General features: G+C 39.9%; 1 protein-coding gene and 1 long non-coding RNA gene across 4 annotated transcripts in view; one reads left to right on the forward strand and one right to left on the reverse strand.

Moving 5' to 3' along the window:
• Nucleotides 1-985: 985 nt before the first annotated feature.
• SPATA6 (spermatogenesis associated 6) overlaps nucleotides 986-19290 on the reverse strand; it is a 37064-nt gene continuing 18759 nt past the window's right edge. For all 3 annotated transcript variants that reach the window (XM_026665825.2, XM_087960239.1, XM_087960240.1), the window contains 3 exons: nucleotides 11592-11691; nucleotides 9719-9837; nucleotides 986-1350 (listed from right to left, as the gene is read on the reverse strand). In XM_026665825.2, the coding sequence (XP_026521610.2) occupies nucleotides 1173-1350; nucleotides 9719-9837; nucleotides 11592-11691 (397 nt within the window). In that variant the 3' untranslated portion in view covers nucleotides 986-1172. The remainder of the gene's footprint in view (nucleotides 1351-9718; nucleotides 9838-11591; nucleotides 11692-19290) is intronic.
• On the forward strand, nucleotides 1771-3065 carry LOC148131213 (uncharacterized). Its single transcript, XR_015748581.1, has 3 exons — nucleotides 1771-1859; nucleotides 1968-2059; nucleotides 2939-3065. It is a non-coding gene; the product is annotated as an uncharacterized LOC148131213 (long non-coding RNA).

Below are 19290 nucleotides of genomic sequence, written 5' to 3' on the forward strand. Positions count from 1 at the left end.
ACCTCGGCTCGCGTTGTTTTCTGAGCCCGCAAGCCTAGAGCCAGGGCGCTTTCATTGCACGGTGGAGCTTCTTGTCTCGGGAAAAACCGGGCATCCTTGCTGCCCCCTGAGGGGAGGGCGATTCTGGGCTACACGATTGGGGGACTTCGTGGCTTTGGGTGGGAGCGAGGACGGACGGAGTCCGTGAAGTGGGGCTTGCCTGCCCTTGCTGGCTGCCTCTGCTTCCTTAGGGGTGGGGAAGGGGGCTCATCTGGACCAAGGGTGAGTCTCCCCCTCAGTTTCCCCTGAAGGATCTTCCGTCGCTTTTGCCTTCTCCCTATATCTTCCCTCTGTTAAAATCCCCCCACACACACACACACTTATTTTCAGGCGGATAGATTTCGTGTCTGAGCATTCTCACATGACGGTGGGTCTTTCCCCCCACTAAAAACAGTTAACCGATTACCCCCATGCTTAAAAGTTGCAAAGGAAATACGGAAGTAGGGAAGCGCCTGCCCAGCTCCGGAGCTCCACGCCATTTTTTTTTCAGAGGGGAATCTGACTCGAGTATAAGCCGAGGGGGGTTTTTTCAGCACAAAAAATGGGCTGAAAAACTCGGCTTATACTCGAGTATATACGGTATTTATTATAGTTCCATTTTTAAAAAATTCTGGAAAGTGTAATAACTTCCAGTGTTATAGTTCTGAAAGAATCAATGCTGTCGGACACCCTACTTCATAATCTTCTTGTTGTCCCCATTCACATACATGAAGCAAAAAAACAGTGACATGACTCAGAGCCTAAGAGAAATGATGATGATGTTTTTCAACAGAAGAGTTAGAAATGCAATTCCAGAAGCAACAGGGAAAGACCTCATGTACTTGCACATACTGCAAGTGCAAAATCATGGACAAATGACTTAGATTTTCCTTAATTGAAAACCTGATGTTTGAGAATAAGAAATTAAATCTGCTAACATGCCTATAAATTCTAACAAAACAATACATTGTAATAAAAATCCTCTAGATTTTATTTTTGTATTGAAAATCCCAGCCTCAAAAATTTCACATACTTATGTAAAAACAGTTCTGTTAAAAAATAGAATACAGTCATTAGACAAGTAATAATCTGCACAATTAAAAAATACTGATCTTGTACACTGTTCATTTTCACGTATAGCACTTATTAGGAATTTAGTTTGATTTATTCTTTGAAAGTGAGCTGGAAGCTTTTCTGTACATGTTTCGATAGATTTTTTCCAGGCTGTCTTCAAAGATGGCTCTGTGGGGCTTGTTTTGATACTCCGCAACTTGACTGGTCCAATATTCATCATTATCCAAATGAACCATGACGTTTGGCTGGCTGAATGAACTGGCAAAGCCCACAAGCACCCAGACCAAAAAAATAAATAAAAATAAAGCAAATCATTATCTTTCAAAATTTAGAAAGGGTAACAGGCATTTATCATTTATTTGTTACACTTTATATAATTTGCATTGTGTGTTAATTACTCATAAACTAGGGTTAATGCTGATGGCAAATATTTGCTTATATGAAATACTATTTAGAAAAAGGCACAGAATGCTAAAATATAATATGCTGCTTGCCAGTCCGGAAAATTCTAGACAGTGATGGAGATCTCTTTCCACGAATATGTATCTATCTGCACCTGAATTTTAATCTACCTGATTAGAGCTTCTGCTTAACAGTCTGCTTCTCATTTCAGTATCAGATTATGCCTGAAGATTATACAATGCACAACTTCTTTCACATTTCAAATAGCATGCAAGCCTCGTGGCTATTTTTTATATAAAATACCCTGGCCTGCTGGAATACAGCTCCAAAAGTATCAATACTTTGCATTTTTTATGCTACTAAAGGTAAATTCTCTCTCTCTCTCCCTCCCCCTCCTCCCCCTCTCTCCTCCGCCCTCTTTTGTTCTCTTTTGGATGACCCTTAACACACCCCTGTCCATCTATTTTTCACAGAAGTTGTACTTTTCTCCTCTCCTCACTGTGAAGATACAAAGCTCACAGATGCAGGTTGAAGGAATGTAGACCTAGCCATGGGAGTAGAGGAGGTAAGTAGATTAAGGGGAGACTTTCAGAAAAGATTAATCAGGCTTGAGAAAGAGGAACGCAAGAAACACAAAATAAGCTTGCTTTGCTTTGCTTTGAGGAAAAAGAGGCAAAGGGGAACTCTGATAGGCTTTCAAGATTGTTATTCTATCCTACAGTAGTAAAGACTTTTGGTAAAATCCTTGCCATGCCTTTGTTTGACCTTGCCTAGTTCAAAGGTATAGCACACACACATACTAGCATGTAACTTTTTAAATAAACCTGAACTTGCTCATAGGCATCTGTTCTTAGGAACTTTGAATAGTCTTAATTCTATTCATACAAATATGTTCTAAACATAAATCCTCGTGAATGAACTATATTCTGACCAGAGTTTTGAGTCCCACCCAAAGTGATTTTTTTTTTTTCAAACTACAACTGGACTTCCTTCATTTTTCTTGGAAGACATTTTACTTCTCATGCAAGAAGCTTCCTCATTTCTAACTAACAGGTAGGGAGGGAATAGAAAGGATTTATACTCTTTGCAGTCAGCACTCTGAGGTTGTTGAAACCAGCTGGCAGCTAATCTGTGTCCTCAGATTCACTTAAATCAGAATACAAACAAGTGTGGAACCTTCTTGGGATTGCTGAAAGATTGCATTGTAAGCAGGAGATAAGTGTTGTCATTACACACACACACACAACTTGAGAGAGGTATATTCAGTTTTAACATAGCTTCTTTGACTTCTTTTTCAAACCAATAGTCCTTTCTGTCCAGAATGTGAACCTTATTGCTCTTTTCTTTCAAATGTAGTACTACTGAATTCTATCCCTGTGTGCCCTGTTTGTGTCTAGGTGTATTGGTCTTCTATCTTAATGTGTTTCTGCTTTCTCTAATTCAGGTGACTCTGAGGACACAGGTTAACCCCCAGCTGGTTTCAACAACCCTCAAAATGTTAACAACTGACTGACTGCAAAGAATATAAATATCTTCCATTCCTCCCCAGTTAGTTAGAACTAGAGAAGCTTCTTGAATGAGAAGTGAAACATCAAGAAAAATCAAGGAAATCAGTTGCAGTTGGGGGTGGGGGAAGCACTTTCTGGGACAATCAGGACTGAGAACATTCATAGAGAGAGTTTTAATAGTTTTCTCCTATATGATTAATTTTGGGATCAGGAAGACTGTCAAGGAGACTTAAGCCTGGATGTGCATAATTAGCAATTATTCATAAGTGAAACTTGTCTGTGATGAAGCCTGCTCCTGAAATGCTCTCTCTACAACTGGGGTCCCCAACTGCTGGACCGTGGCCGATTACTTGAGCACTTCAGAACTGGGCCGTGGAAGTAGTGGGTGAGCACATGCACATATGTATCCCTACTCGCACAAGCAACAAGCACATATGACCGCTTGTGCAAATGGAGCTGCACACGTGTGCACACCGCTTGTGCAGATCCATCCCCTCTCTCTCCCTCCCTCCCGCCCAGTCTGCAAAGTCAATTTCCCAACTCTACATTATCTGTTGCTATTATGTTACCTACTGAAGTTCTGTGTCTTTGTCTTTCTTATGTAAACATTATGGATAGGGATTGTTAAGCCTTTTCTTTCCATTTTATATCACTTCATTACACTGAAATACATTTTTTTGCAAACTTCAAGATAGGAAATGGCATTGAAGTGTAAGAAATGAAGACAAAAATAAATAAAATGTGTGTGACTTAAAAGAAACAGAAACAGCATTCTGTGCCCCTCCTATAAAGCGTTTGATCACTCTTCACTCAGAGGAACCACATTTTTAGAGTAGCTTTTACCAGTCAGGTATTAATCAAGAGAAGAGTTTGTTGATTACACCCTAATGTATCTGTATATGCCAAATTCTGAGTTTTTCACACTTTCATTCTTGGCTTACATCTGAAACAAGCAACTTCAAACTATCCATAATAATCTGGATTTGCCAACATATTATTCAGAGTCAGCTTCTAACAAATTCAAGCTCCTTTACTTAAAACTAGCCATCACAACAGCTCAAGAATTACTTACAAAGAGTAGCAGTGATTTTTGTTGATTTCAGTTCGGCATGCTCACTTTCATGCAAGGCCATTAGCCATCCCTTCCACAATGAAATGGATAGGTCTACATCTAAGTTGGAAAAATGCTATCTTAACTGAAAACTACTCTGACAAGCTAAAGTGAAGTGATCTGGGAATTACAAGCAGAGATTGTATTTAGAGCAAGATAATGGCACTGACTCCACTTTCAGAAATACCTGTCATCTATCTGTCACATGGTTTTGTTCCATATCCTTTAGAGTTTCACAAGTTCCTTTCAAAGTCACTTTCATACTAAATATTTCAACATCACATATCTTCTGTGAAGTCCCAGAGGTTTTCAATCATTTATTTTAGTTTGAACATTTGGTCAGCAAAACTACTTTCTCCTTTGAACTCTACTTTGGCATGCTATTTATGAGGACAACTTCAGACTTGAAACTGTCAGAATATTCTTGAGCCTCCTTATTTCCCAACTCGCTTGACTGGCCTAGAGCATGGGACAAACTCATCAGCATTTGACCTTACTTGAATATTAACATTTCAAAGTCAATTATTCTCAATGATGTTGTGACTCTAAGAGTTGCAAATTCTTTATTCATGTGTTGTACCTCACACACTGACACCATCAGAATATACATTTATGGATTACAAAAAAATTCAGAATATGTGAGTGGTTGGTAATATCAAGGTATGGGTTAGGTTCTCAGTTAAAAGAAGTAAGTTTAATAAAATGGTAAGTACAAACTTTGCATGCAAAATAAAATAAAATTTAAAAATCCCTGGTTCAATTCCTGGTATCCCTGTTGCAACTGGAAAAGTTTCAGCCTAAAATTTTGAATGTCTCTGTTAATCAATGTAACTGATACTAGTTTAAATGGCTTAGTGAATCTGAGTGAATATAGTTTGTTATGTTCCCACTGAAACAGTAAATGGGCATTGGTATAATTACCTGAGAACACCCTTTCTATCTATGCTGCAAGAGTCCAGGAATGGGATATGACTCCTCCCTCTGATGTCATAGAGCTGAGTCTGCCACTATATAAAAAGCCAGCCCCTAGCTGGCTCCCTAGCATTTAAGCAAAGATTCTTGACAGACATAACATGTCTCTGGTAGATAAATAATGAAATTAATTCACACCCACCAAGACCAGATGCACAAGGGTGGGGCTGGACTCTCTTGCAGCATAGATAGAAAGGGCATTCTCATCCATGTTGTGCCGAGAGTCCAGGAATGGGACATACCAAAGCCTGCATGTCCAAAGGAGGGCCATCATCTGGTCCACACACTCTGACTGTGGTACAACCTTCTGAAGTACCCTTCTTCCAAACGCGGCATCAGCAGAGACAAAGGAATCCAGGCGATAGTGACGTATAAACGGCGAAGGGTAGCTGCCCTGCCAATTTCCTCAAGGGTCGTCCAGGTAGCTGCCCTGCCAATTTCCTCAAGGGTCGCCTGGATAGTCCAGGCGGTGGAAGTCAAAGCACTTATAGTGGAATGGGCCATTAGGTTCTTGGGCACTGGTAGGGACAAAGTCTGGTAGGCCTTGGAGATACATGCTCTGATCCATCTACCAATGGTAGATGACAAAGCCTTGTTCCCCAAAGAATTAGGATGAAAAGATACAAACATGGCCTCGGACTTCCAAAAAAACACAGTACGTTTAATGTAGATGCAGAAAGATCGTCTTACATCCAACGTATGCCACTTGTGCTCCAACTCATGGTGTGGCTTGGGGCAGAAATCTGGTAAGACTATGTCTTGTGCCCAATGAAACCAAGAATTCACTTTAGGAATGAACGTAGGATCTAGCCTTAGAACCACTCTGTTCTCATGGAAAATGAACAGATCCTGTCAGACCAAGAGTGCCGCAAGTTCCGACACTCTCCTGGCCGAAGTAATGGCCACTAGAAAGGCCACTTTGATGGTCATGAATTGCGATACAGATTTAAGAGGTTCAAATGGGGGTCCTGTAAGGGCCTGCAAAACTCTAGGGAGATCCCGGGGGGATATCTGTAAACTACAGGGGGGGCGAAGATTAGAAGCCCCCTTCAAAAACCTCCGAACTGAGGGATGATGAAATAGGGATGAATAATTGTCCCAGGACAAAACTGATGGCAGAGCCGCCACCTGATACCAGAGGGTGTTAGGTGCCAACCCATGCTCATCTTGAAGGAATACTAACACATCTGCAGCAGATACCCAAGTAAGATAATGGGCTGACTTTGAACACCAAGTGCAAAAGACCTGCCAGGTAGCATTGTAGATGAGAGTAGAAGAAGGCCTGCGAGAAGCTTGGATGGTCTCTATCACCCTGTCAGGGAGATTAGAATCCCTCAGAGATTGCCGCTCAAGCGCCAAACAGCTAAGCGGAACCACTGAGGGTCCGGGTGGAGTAAGGCTCCTTGATGGAGAGAAATCCTGCTGTCCGGGGACTTGTTGATCCACTGGAACTGGCTGTATGGCCCTTATGTGCACCAGATGTTGAATGGCTGATTCCATAAGGGCCCGCTCGGGAAGAAGGACAGCACACAAAAAAACTTGGGGGTGGTGAGAAGAACTCCAGCCGGAGACCCAACCTCACCATCCTGAGCACCCAGGTGTCCAACGTAGACTTCTCCCACCTGGAAGTGAAGAAGGCAAAACGACCTCCGGTGGAGGTGGGAGAACGGGCATTCACTTGGAACCATGGAATGAACAACCTTCCTCCTCCTTGAAAGGGCCGTTTACCAGTATTTTGTGGTTGCCTGCCTGCAGCCTCTGGTCGTTGCTCCTGGAGAGGAAGAAACAAACGCTCTCTGGCCCTGCTAGAAATGAGTGGAGGACTCAGGCCGGAAGGAGGATGGTCAGTAGAACAGAGACCAGTCCCTGGTCTCCACCAAGTATGGCTCCAGGGTGTTGCCAAATAGCTTCTCTCCTGAGCATGAGGCTAACGCTAACCTCCAATTTCGGCAGGAATTAGACTGCCAGTTTCTCAGTCAGAGGAGCCTCCTCACCGCCACCGAGGAGGCCATGGCCCTTGAGGCAAACTTAGCCGAATTTAAAGTCACATCTGCCGTAAATTCAGCTCCCGCAATGATCTTATTCTGATCCTGATGTGATCTGAAATCAGTGGTAGGCAGTCTATCTTGCAGCTGGTGCAGCCAGCATAGTGAAGCCCTTGTAAAAAACGAAGCTACTGTAGAGGCTCAGACAGCCAAGCCACCACCTGTTGGGTACGCTTGAGAGTTTGCTCCAACCTCTTGTCTGCCTTTAGGACATCTTCTGGCTTCATGGGGGTGCTTGATGTAGCGAACGAGGCTACCACCGGAGCCTCCACAGAAGGGACCAGGAGACCGTTGGCCAAGGAGGAGCCCATGTTGTAAAAACACTGATCATGTGATGAAGGCCGAGGCCCTGCCCCTGGGGAGGTACACTGCTCTTTTACTAAATCCAGGAATAACAGAGGGGATGGAAGAATCTCTGTTGTGGACCAGTGTTTTGAGAAAAGGGAGTCCCTGTGGCTAGTAGAAGCTGCTTGGGGCTCTGGAACCACCTCCTCCGGGCTTAATTGGGCTATGATCAAGGCCTTGTGTAGGAGCAGTTTGAACAGGGAAGGTGCTGCTGATGGTGGTTGATCAGACCTAAGCCCCTCCTCCTCTGATAAGTTAGGATCCCTGGTCTCACCTTCCTCCTCCTCTGACATGGAAGAGTGACTATGTTCTGAAGGGTTTGTGTAATTCCTCTCCTCATACTCACCCCAATCAGATTGGGTAGATGGGCAACTGAGCTGTTGTTGCCTGGAAAAAACCCTCTGAGATGGGGCCCCTTGGGAGAAAGCAGGGGAAAAGGACTGACACTCCCCCTGAGAGGCGGGGAAGCTGTTGGAATCCCTCAGCTAGGCCCTGTCTGATGGCTACAGAAACCATGTCCCTGATATCCGGCCTGCTGCCTTTGGGAGGGTCTACTGGCTGCAGGCCTGCAGCAGTGGGAGTAAAGCTTACTTCAGGCCTAGGCCTAAGGCCACTTTGGATCATCTGACCTAGGGGATGAGAGGAATGAGGACCCCCGGCAGCTGCCTGAAGTTGAGCCCAGACCTGCTTAAGTCCTGGGGCAAAAACTTTTCTTCCACCCTTTCTGGGGACCAAGCCTGAAGGTGGCTGGTAGAGCAAGTTGCAGCCTCCCCCACCCTGGGCCTAACCTCAGAGCTAAGCTGCAATTCCCCTGATTGGGAAGATTGTTGCATCTGGATCCTCATCTGTTCCAGAGTCTTAGCAAACTGTTTTCTAAAGCAGTATGCCTTCGTTTCTCAGCCCTGATCTCAAATTTAGAAATCTTCTTGGGGGCTAAGGCCTTGGCCCTGAATTTTGCTGCAGCCTCCCATTTTTCTTCTCTTCCTCATTGGGGCCTGACAACCCTGTGCTTCTTCTAGGCCAGTGAGGTCCGAGTGGGCCATTTCGCTCTCCATTTTTGCCAACAAGGCAGACACAAGGGGTGCTGGGAGCTTCCCCTATGAGGGTGCTGCCTATTGCGTCGGCCAGATGAGAAAATTCAGCTGTGAAGACTTTTTGGTAGTGACTGTTCCTCCAACAAAATGGCCGTCACTCAAAATGGCTGACTGACACCCCAAAATGGCCGCCCACCACATGCATCAGCTCTAGGAAGGCTTCATTGCCTCACTTGCTCCCTAGGCTCTCTAGCAGCCCCGAGCAATCAAACAAGCACTTATCTGCTATTAGCTGAGAGGTGGCGAAATGGAGCTCTGAAAGTCAGCTGTGGAGTGGTGCTTTGTAAAGCAAAGGGAACCGCATGGGAAGCTTGCAGAGCATTCCCTGGACTCGCATCTCCCTTGATGGCAATGCTGAAGCCTCGACATTACAGGAGAACGGATCCCCGCTCTTGTGGCACAGCTCAACCAGAGCCCCGGGAGCTGTGTCGAAGTGATGAAACTGCTTCTCTTCTCAAACTGCTTTTAACTACTAAACTTTTTTTGCTTTTAGCTCTTTTTCCTATCCAGAGACACTAGCTCTTTAGACTAGAAGCTGAGTCAAAAGCTGGGGAGCCAGCTAGGGGCTGGCTTTTTATATAGTGGCAGACTCAGCTCTGTGACATCAGAGAAAGGAGTCATATCCCATTCCTGGACTCTCGGCACAGTGTGGATGAGAAAGGTTTAATCTTTGGGTGACATCAATACACTGTAAGGAGCCCTACATCATAGTAGTATGGCTTTTATTTATATGCACAAAGAAACAATATTCAGAAGTTTTAGTAATATAAGGATGACCTGCTTCATAGGCATATCTGACATAATTTTGGGCATTATTAAATTATTCCAGTGATAACACGGACATGGAAAATTACAAATATTCAATGGCTATTTATGCCGTTAAAGTAATGTTATGCATGAAGAAGCAAAAGACAAGGAGAAAGGCAGAAAATTGCATCCTAAAAGCAACAGAGGTTCACGGGGCTGTACTTTGGTTCAAACATGCTAAGTATCAAGTCAGATGACTTGCATGGAATTAATGCAAAAAATTATTTAAATTTGGTTTCTAATAGATATGGTCTAAAGTTATTTCAAAGAGAATGTGGACTGAGAACTGGAGGGGGGGGGTAGGAATGGGAAGAGGGGAACCATAATTGAAAGAGACCTTACCTGTTCTGAAAATTACTGTTTAAAGAATCTGTATGTGAAAAATCTCTTTTTCTGAAATCAATTGTCCTAGTGGAGTCTCTTGCCTGAGCAGACTCTTCCTTTGACAAAGAAGTCTCATCCTAAGAAATGAAGTTTTTTTAAAAAAATACAATTTTATAGTCAAAACATATTACTTACTTTTTAAAAAGTATTTAAGCTATTTTTAAGTTTACTGCTTCTCCCAGCAATATAGGTAGAATAACTATAGGGACTTTTATAGGATTTCTTTAAGACTAATAGAATATATGTGAACATTAAAACCTACATCATATATTTTTAATAATTAGAAGCTATTTATTATTCTATATCAGACATCCACAAAGATAACTTTTCCCTTGATGCCAAACTAAAAGTGAAAGGCACTTGTGGATAATTCATAGAAAATGAACTATTTCTATTTAGTCCTAATCAAAAAGCTGGAAAAAAAGTAGAATCCCTCACTATGTGCTTCATTATTAATTTCTTGACAACCTCCCTTCCACAGAAAATAAGATTCTTCCCAAGTTATTTTAATAAAGAAATATTGAGTGGATAAGGTTATACAAATCTCAGTAATGAAATTGTCTTCCCCTTTCCAAATTTGAATGGCCTTCCAGTTTCTAAGGTGGATACTGTATGAATTAATGAGGAGGAGGATCTTGTAACTGACAACAGAAGACTATCCAGCTGCCTAAGAATGAGATTCACTCACCAGTTCCAAACATGCCATTATGCTGGTACTTGGACAAACCAAATTTGTAATAGATACATTTCCTTTTTCTTTAAATGTGCTTCCTTTTTCTCTAAATGTTCTGACCAAGGCTTCCTGAGACAGTAACAATCACACACTGTTCCCAAAAACCTTTGTTTTTATTTCAATGGCTGTGAATTATTTGCATTTACAGTCCGTAAATAGTCCCAAACAATCCAACAGAAGTCTGTCACAGTCTTTCGGGATAAGGCTGATAAGCACCCACCTTTATCTCCCTTGAAATGCTGCCAATGACTAAATTGCCAATTAGCTGTACAAGGCCAAACGGAGCACAAAGTCAACATGGAGCTTCAGAGTTTAAACCGACCAGAACGAACAAAGTTGCTTCCTGCAAAGGCTCATGTCCCTTTGCTCCTCCTTTATGTCTTATGGGAGGGGCCAATCATCTCCAAGCCTTATTCTCGAGCCGCCCCTTTTTTGTCTCAACTGTTCTTGCATTCTGGTAGCTCTGTGCAAGTATGCACTGGGAACAGGCTCCCCCTGTTCCTCTGCCTCACTGATGTCAGATTCTGGAGGCTCCAGAGTCAACAGATAACTCTCAGATGGCCCTGGCCCCATCTCTGTGTCTGATGCAGATCCCTTGTCTGAGCCCTCCCCAGACTCCAGAACTGGCCCTCCCCATTGTCCGCCTCTGCTGCCAGCTCCACAGGCCACAACACTAAAATTTGGCACAAAGCAAGAGAGAATATGCTCCACCCCCTGAATTATTTACTCGTACCAATTAGCAAATTGTATACTTACATAGTAATTTAAACTGAATTAGAAGATAGAACTGCATTCTTTATTCTCCTATAGCCCTTCTAGTCCATGTAATATTGAACGGTGCTTTGGAAAGATAAAGATATTTCCTGAAAAGTTGTTTCATCCCACAGGGAATGTCCTGATGGTCTTTTCTTAGAAGTTATGGGTATGCTCTTAGCACCCAGAGAGAGGAAACTGTAATGACTGAAGGAACTAGCAAGCTGAATAGAGAACCTCCGTTTGTTATAGCTGAAGGCTTGGCAATTGCATGAAATGGTTAATAAACCTTGTTGTTTAAAACCTGACGAAGGAAAAGAGATGCCAATTGATTTTCAGACTTACAAATGTTAGCCTTTGCCTTGCACTGTGTGTTCTTAAAATATTTTTCACTCGTTTATGAATCTCGTCCCCATTTATTGGTGTGTTCCAACCTGTATAACACCTAAAATTCAAAAATAAAGATAACACATTAGGATACTTTACATGAAGATTTTTAATTATAAGCATGGATTTGGAAATGGGTACAATACATTATTTTTGCTTTTATAGATACATCTGAAAGATAACATAATCAATACTTATTTGTGATCATGGCCAAGTATTATTTTTACAAAGAAAGAGGTTATGTCTCTTAGTATCAATTGGAGAGGATGACAAACTGGAGAGTGCAATTGCACTTTATAAATGCACCTACTTGGCCATTGTGGGAAGAGAGCGCTGGACATTCTTAATTCTGGTAATATCTAGCATGTAGTCAATATAATACTTTTACAACTACAAAAGTATACTACAGGTGGTTGCACTCACTCCCATCTTTGCCACTATAGTATCAGAACTGTATCAGATAGCAATAAAAATAAGTTAGTTAATATACCAGAAGAGAAGAGATGAGCAATTGCCCTAGTATCCAAAAAGGGAAAGCAGGAAGATCCAAGAAACTACACATCAGTTACATGCGAGTGCTTAGAAAAGAATACTATCATTAACAGATGCCATCTTGGGTTTATCAATAATAGACTGATCTAATCCAGTGGTGGTATTCAGCTGGCTTGCACTGGGTTAAGGCGAACCGGTAACAAGGATTTGGCGTGGGTTGCAGAACCGGTAGTAACTTCTGGCTGGCCACTCTCTTGACCCAGTCACTGCTCAGTTGCTTGCCCCACCCACCCGATGCTCGCTCACCCCTCACCTGACGCTAGCCCGCCCAGTCACTCCTTAAGATATTCCTTTTTCCCCCTTCCTGACAATCAGCTGTTCCTACAATCAGCTGTGCTGGGATTTCCCCTCACTTACTTACTGCTTCTCCCAGGAGACTTCTCTGAGCCCAGGAAGGCAAAAAACAAAACAAAAAAACCCTCCATTTTTTGCCTTCCTGGGTCCCAGGAGGCCCCAAAATGGAAGGTGTGTGTGGGGGGGGGTGCATGCCCCCTCCAGTCTCTGCCTTCCTGAGCCCTAGAGAAGCCAGTTTTCTGCCTTCCTGAGCCCTAGAGAAGCCTTCTGGGAGCAAAACCCCCAGAGACTTCCCTGAGGCCCAGAAGGCCCCAAAAATGGGGCTGCAAAAAGCAAAAAAGCCACACCTACCTAGTCACATGGCCATGCCCCCTAGCCATGCCCCCTAGCCACGCCCACAGAACTGGTAGTAAAAAAAATTGAATTCCATCTTATCCTTTTTTATGACAAAGTAACTAGTTTATTTAGACCACGAATTATTGTTGGAGCTACTGTTGTTTGACTTCGATAAAGCATCCAATGCAATGGAGTATTGTATCTTTGTGTCTCAAGGCCTGACTAGGAAACAGACTCCACATGGTCTACTGAAATTCTTCACTGCTGCAGAATATATTAACAATCTCTTAAAAACTCGACAGTATTTCTCTCTGCCTTTATATCAAAGAGAATCAAGGTGGGGCAGAGTTTCTTTTTCACCCCTCTTCCTTTCCAGGGCTAAGTATATGTATATCTAACGGCTGCTGAATTCCTTCTTTAAGGCTATCTCCATTCTCCTCTAGATATTGTGGTCAAGTTACTAAGGTTTAGTGGATTTTCAACTGGCTCAGTTGCATTCAAAAAGTGCTTGAAATTTATTTTCCATTTTTCAGGAAAAGTGTATTGATGAGGTTTCCCAATCAGATTGACTGTGCCAATCAGCTTTACAAATCACATAGAAGATGGAGATAAACTAAACTGGTGTTTATTAACCCTGTAACAATATTAGTGGGATTGATCAACACCTTAAAAAAATAAGTTCACAGTTCAAATTTATTTTGATTGGTTGATATTTAATGGTGACAAATATAAGCACCTACAGAAAGATCAAAGGTGTTGATTCAGGATTGGGAAGCTCTGTTCTTTTTAAAACCAAAGTCAGAACAAGGATGAGTAGATTTTTTTAAACGACATGCAGATTGAATATTAGGCAACATTTCCTGATGCTAAAAACTGGTTAGCAGTGAAAATAAACTGCTAAGAATAGTGTGGATGGTTTAGTGGACTCCTGCAATAAAGTTTAACCAGATGACTTACAATATCCCTTCCACTTTATACATGCTGAAATTCTATAATATGCACATGACTTAATCACACTTAATTTTTTAATATATGATACAAAAATCCTTTTCTATGAAATGTGTTTTTTCCTGAAATGACAGTAAAATCCACTAGTGTGCGCTGTAGCTTAAGAAATGTTTACTGATCACTTTGTAATAATCTTCTAAACCAAATCAAGCATTATTAGGTACAGTATTATTTAAGATAACTTTCTTTTAAATGAATATATTTACTTACACTATTAATGAAAATATTTATATCAGTGATAATGACAATTTTTACACAGCACTATGTTAATCTCGATTACTTTTTAAACATATAATTTTAGAAAATAGAAAACTAAATCATTATGGTAGCATGTATATATATCTTGCACAAGTTACCATACAAAAAAGCTGCATGTTGTAACAACTCATCATCTGTTATATTCTTAAAGACTATAGGAGACATTTTCTGAAGCTTATATTCAAACTGTATTTTTAAAATTATTAATAAAAATATTCCCATCATGCAAAGATTCTAACAGTTGATTATCACTGCCAGGTCTTAGAAAACAGGATTATGATATCACCATTTTCTTCCAGTGCTGCTGGAATACGGTATATTATTTTTCTGACTTTACTTTGACAAAACAAAACAAACCTCTAAAATTATTTTTTTCTGTCATGGTTTTAATTTTCTTTGCTACTAGCAATCATTTCGTATCTGTTTAAATAGTTATTGACTCCTATACATTATATAAACATTCTGTATATGTATTCCTCATTTAGCAGTTATGGTGGTTTTACAAAGTAACTTTGTGAGTCCTCACATTTATGACTATCATAGATCTGTAAAGGAAAGGAAACCTGAAGTAAGATAGTAAAATTGTGATCTTTTCATTTAGTGACTGCTTAACAAATTGCAAATCCTTATTGGGGTTGCTGAACAAGGACTGCCTATATATAGGACATGGCCATCTGGAAAAAGCCAGATCAACGGAAGACTGCTCATAATTTATTTCAAAGTTGCTATATTGATAGAAATCAACATTATGAACTATTGTATCTGATAACATACTGTAACTAAAAACACTGTTTTTGTAGGAAAGTTTTTTTTAAAAAAAGATGCAGATTTAAATGCATATTTTGTACAAAAACTGGGAAAAAATCAAGAAAACCTATGTGCATAGACTTAACTCTTCCATATTTGTAAATAGAAAATCGAGAATTATGTCACAGAGTTTTCTGTCTGTCTCCTCACATGTAAATTCCACTTCATTTCAATGGATTTCTTTCTCAAGTCAATACTACTATATAAATAGGCACAAAGCACTGAAAATTTCAAATAAATGCCTGCTTATTAGCACAAAAGCTTAATATATTTTATATTAGCAAAATTATCACAAATATATTCTGCAAAACACTGTGGTTCTTTACTAACTCCTTTCCCCTTCCAAAAAAGCCTCACTAGTTCAACCATACATCTATGGCTTCCATTTATCAGTTTCAAATGCAGAGGATTTATGCTGAGAACAGAAAGAAAGTCCGCATACAAGGACAAACTACCATAAGGGGGAAAAAATCGATATAATACAGGAACACATGCACGTCTACAGTGCAAGCAACTGTTGTGGAGTCCGGTGAAAAGAAATTACTCTATGGCTAAAAAGAAATTGCTCTATGACTGAAATAGCTAAAATGAATTTTTGAGAACACAACAGTGAAAGAAGCTTGAATTTAATGCATTAAGACAGCAATGCTACACACAATTGTAAGTTCCATTGAACTCAGCAGGGCTCACATTTCTGCACCCAAAAACGACTTGTTAACTGTAAAGGTGCTAACAAAAAGCGGCTGTGGGTTATGGGAGTTCACCCTGAGTAGTTGAACTATATGTTGAGAAATGATCTATGAATTAGTCTAATGCACAGGTGAAATTAATACCATATATTATGTATATGTAATACCATATGTATATGTAACAAAAATAGATTATAAAATCCTTATTATATTTTTAAAAACCCTCATTTTCTGCTGAAGATAGGCCTGAATTACATGTTACCCTTTTAGTGTGAAAACGTAAGTGAAAAAAAGATTTCTTATAGGTGTCTCTAGCAGGAGAACAAACAAGCCATTTTTTAATGCTCAAGGGCAGTTTTTCTCTGCCAGTGAGGGAAAGGTTGCCTTGTTATTTTCTCTTTTAAGTGAGTAAGTTGGCAGGTGGAGAATAAAGGATTATATTTTCCCTAAAATCTTTCTTATGTAATTGGTTACCTACTATGACGACAGTTTACATTAAAAAAATTATCAATTTATAAATTAGCAATTATAATTATCAACCTTATCAAGACTTATACTGAAAAGTCCTAAGTATTTTGAGCAGTAAGTCTCACCACCAGCTATTTATCCAGAAAATACCAATAAATAACAAGGTGAATGGCTAACTTCAATAAACTACCGGTAAATGCAAGTGCCCCAAGATAACTTGAGAATAAAGTAAACGAGATTACAGCTTAATTGTTCTATGCCTTTAACCACTTTTCAGTAGCAATCAATTGATCCACTATCTTCTAAAAGCCAGGCCATCACTCAACCCTTTGAGCTCCTTACCTTCACTAACAGGTAACAACTCATTTGATATATTTTTTAAATGATAAGCAAATACAAAGTACAAGTATATTTGCAAGCATGGTATTAGTCCTTGCTTCTAAGGAAAAGATGTATGGTAACTTACAATTTGGAGAGCTATCTGATTTATGTGAAAAAATATACAATATAGATTGTACCTTTAGCTGTACCTTTGTAAAGGTACAATAAAGATTGTACCTTTAAAATTTTGTCCCTTTCCCTTTTCTTCCTCTTTTTTTAAATTTCTTTGAAAAGTGTGTGTGTGTCTGTGTAGAAATGAAAATGTGCTTAACGTTTTGAGGTATTATATAAATGGAGGCTACCTGATTCAACAGTTATTTCAAATAAGGTTATGTCTGTTCAGATAAATATCTTGGAGTACTCTGAATATAAATTGGGTGGGAGACTCTGATCCACATATTAAGAAATTAATTTCTCCAAAAATATTGTAAAGATCTATTGTTTTAACTTCTAATAGACAAAATCAAGTTCTCATGAACTATAACAAATAGTAAAGGTCAAGAGTAACTGTGATGAGCTGTACCTTTCTTATTCTATAGGGCAACCCGGTAGTTTTATCTATCAAGTAATGTTAACTAATACTGGGTAAGTTACTCCCCCAGAAACTACTGTAATTAATAAATAAATACATGAATAAATAGAAAAGATAGCATGATTTTATAATATAGCTATGTAGCTTCTTAGAATCTTTGGCAACTTTCTTCTAAAAACAGCTAAGGATTTTCACAAATATATGGATTACCAACTTGAACTCAGAAAGTCCACCTCCCTCTCCATGTTGGGAGATACCCCGGTAGGAAGGTGACTATAGAAGATGTTTTTCTTCATTTTTAATCTTTCTTGTAAAACTTTACACAAATGTAGCTGCTGGGCAAGCTTCTGATCCCTTCCATCATCAGAGCAGAAAAGTAGCTAGCTAGTAGCAAAATGGGAAGGGGAAGTCTTGCAGCAGAGCATTTGGAGCCAAGCCAGTTGCAAGCCCCTCTGAAGACTCTTCTCATTGCCATAGTATATAAATAGTTGATCTATCACTCCTGCTTGTTGAGCTTCACCCAACTCTAGTAATGGATTAGAACTGAAGTGAAGGCTTTATTGTAAGGATGTGATTTCAACAAATGACAAGTGTTAATATCTTGCAGCTCGGGCAAGGAGGAATAAAATGATAAATTATTTTGTAAGGCTGAACAAACTTTGCATTTTAAAAAACAACTCTTTCTCAAACCCTAAATAACAAGTTGGACATGCCTGTTAGAGAAGAAACAATCACCATGTCACTGACCAAAAAACAAAACAAAAATAAAAGGAACAGAACTATGAAAAAGCAACCAAGAAAAAAAGAATCAAAAAACTTTGAAAATCACATGACTCTTAAGGCTCTGAACCTAAGAAAACAAAGAAAATATACTAGTAGATGACAAAGAGTAGAAAGGAATATTGAATAGATTTGAAAGCCAAATAAATCGCAGTCTGCCTTTGTAGCCATGTGACAGCAACACCAAGTTCCACAATGAAGAAAAATAAGAATATACAGGAAGCATCCAAACTCAAGGACAATTATTATACCTTAAAACAAAGGAATAAGTAATATTGTAGTATTAATCTTAGTACTAATTTAGTGATCAGGGAAAGGCAAAATGGAAAAAGGGTGAAGTAAGAGTCAACATATGAATTTTCTCCCTACTCCCATCCATAAAGAATTACTCTTAATTTTAAAATGGGTTTGCATCCATCAGCAAAGACATTTCCAATTTCTTCTAAACTGGAAATAACTCATGAACTTAATTTCATGTCAGACAGTATGTGATTTGCAGTCTTCCTTGTCTCTCAATTCAAATGAGATTAGAGAGGGGAAAATACAGATCTTATGCATTATTGCTGGAAATATTTTATGCATTGTGTGAATGGCCCAGAACCAGAAAACAGTGGGGTACCATGATCCCTAAAATAATACATTAATTTATTTTATTCATTTAAATGATAAATAAAATTACTAGATTACTCTGTGTATAGGCCACCAGGTCTGCTAGTACCATGTTTGAGCCCCAAGCATTGCTTGGAAAACCTGATTGTCTATTTTATTCTCCATCTGATTGTTTTGGTTTTCCTAGTAGCATGCCTTGTCCATGGTAGACTTTGGATTTCTGAGAACTTTCCAGTGTGCTGCTATCTATTTTGCTCATCACCTCCTCTGACACCACCTTCTTTTTCCATCACCTGTCTTCTCCTTCTTTCTCCCACCAATGGAATAGCATCCAAAGGCTGTTATTTCCATCATTTAAAGGCTCTTGGCTATGAATTGTCTTTGGAATCCCTGATGTGAGAACTGCCATTGTAGAATAAAACCCTTAAAACTCACATTCTCTTTTAATTCTTTCTGTTTCTATTGCTGTAATCATCAGAATTCAAGGCTCTTAGTTGCTCCTCTACTGAATGGGGGAGCAGGAAAAGCAGAAAAAAAGAGGTAGCAATTGGTGGGACTTGCAAGTGGAACGTGTAGCAGCCGAATCAAGAGATCCTGAAGCTTTAGATTAACTCCAGATAGAGGCTGCTACTGTAACAACCAAATAATCATTCAGAGAACACAGAAAGACAGCTGGCTTGTACACGTAAAGTGGAAGTAGTTTATCAAAGCTCTGGCTTTCCTTGGAAAACGCCCCCCTTAATGTCTACCATCAAGTTCGTTTGCAACAGCTACAACCCACAATATGAGAACTCCTATCTTAAAGGTATCAAACTGTAGGAGATTGAGGTATATATTTGAATAAAAAGCATTTGGAAATAACAATGGCTGACCTATATAGCCTGTTATTGTCAGGTGTTTTCATAGTCCAATAGTAGGCATTGCTAATAGGGAATGTATTTAC

The sequence above is a fragment of the Notechis scutatus genome, chromosome 3 (genome assembly GCF_049901735.1).
Source record: "Notechis scutatus isolate UNSWTSFEM ecotype Mainland chromosome 3, rNotScu1.2, whole genome shotgun sequence".
In the NCBI taxonomy this organism is placed as follows: domain Eukaryota; kingdom Metazoa; phylum Chordata; class Lepidosauria; order Squamata; family Elapidae; genus Notechis; species Notechis scutatus.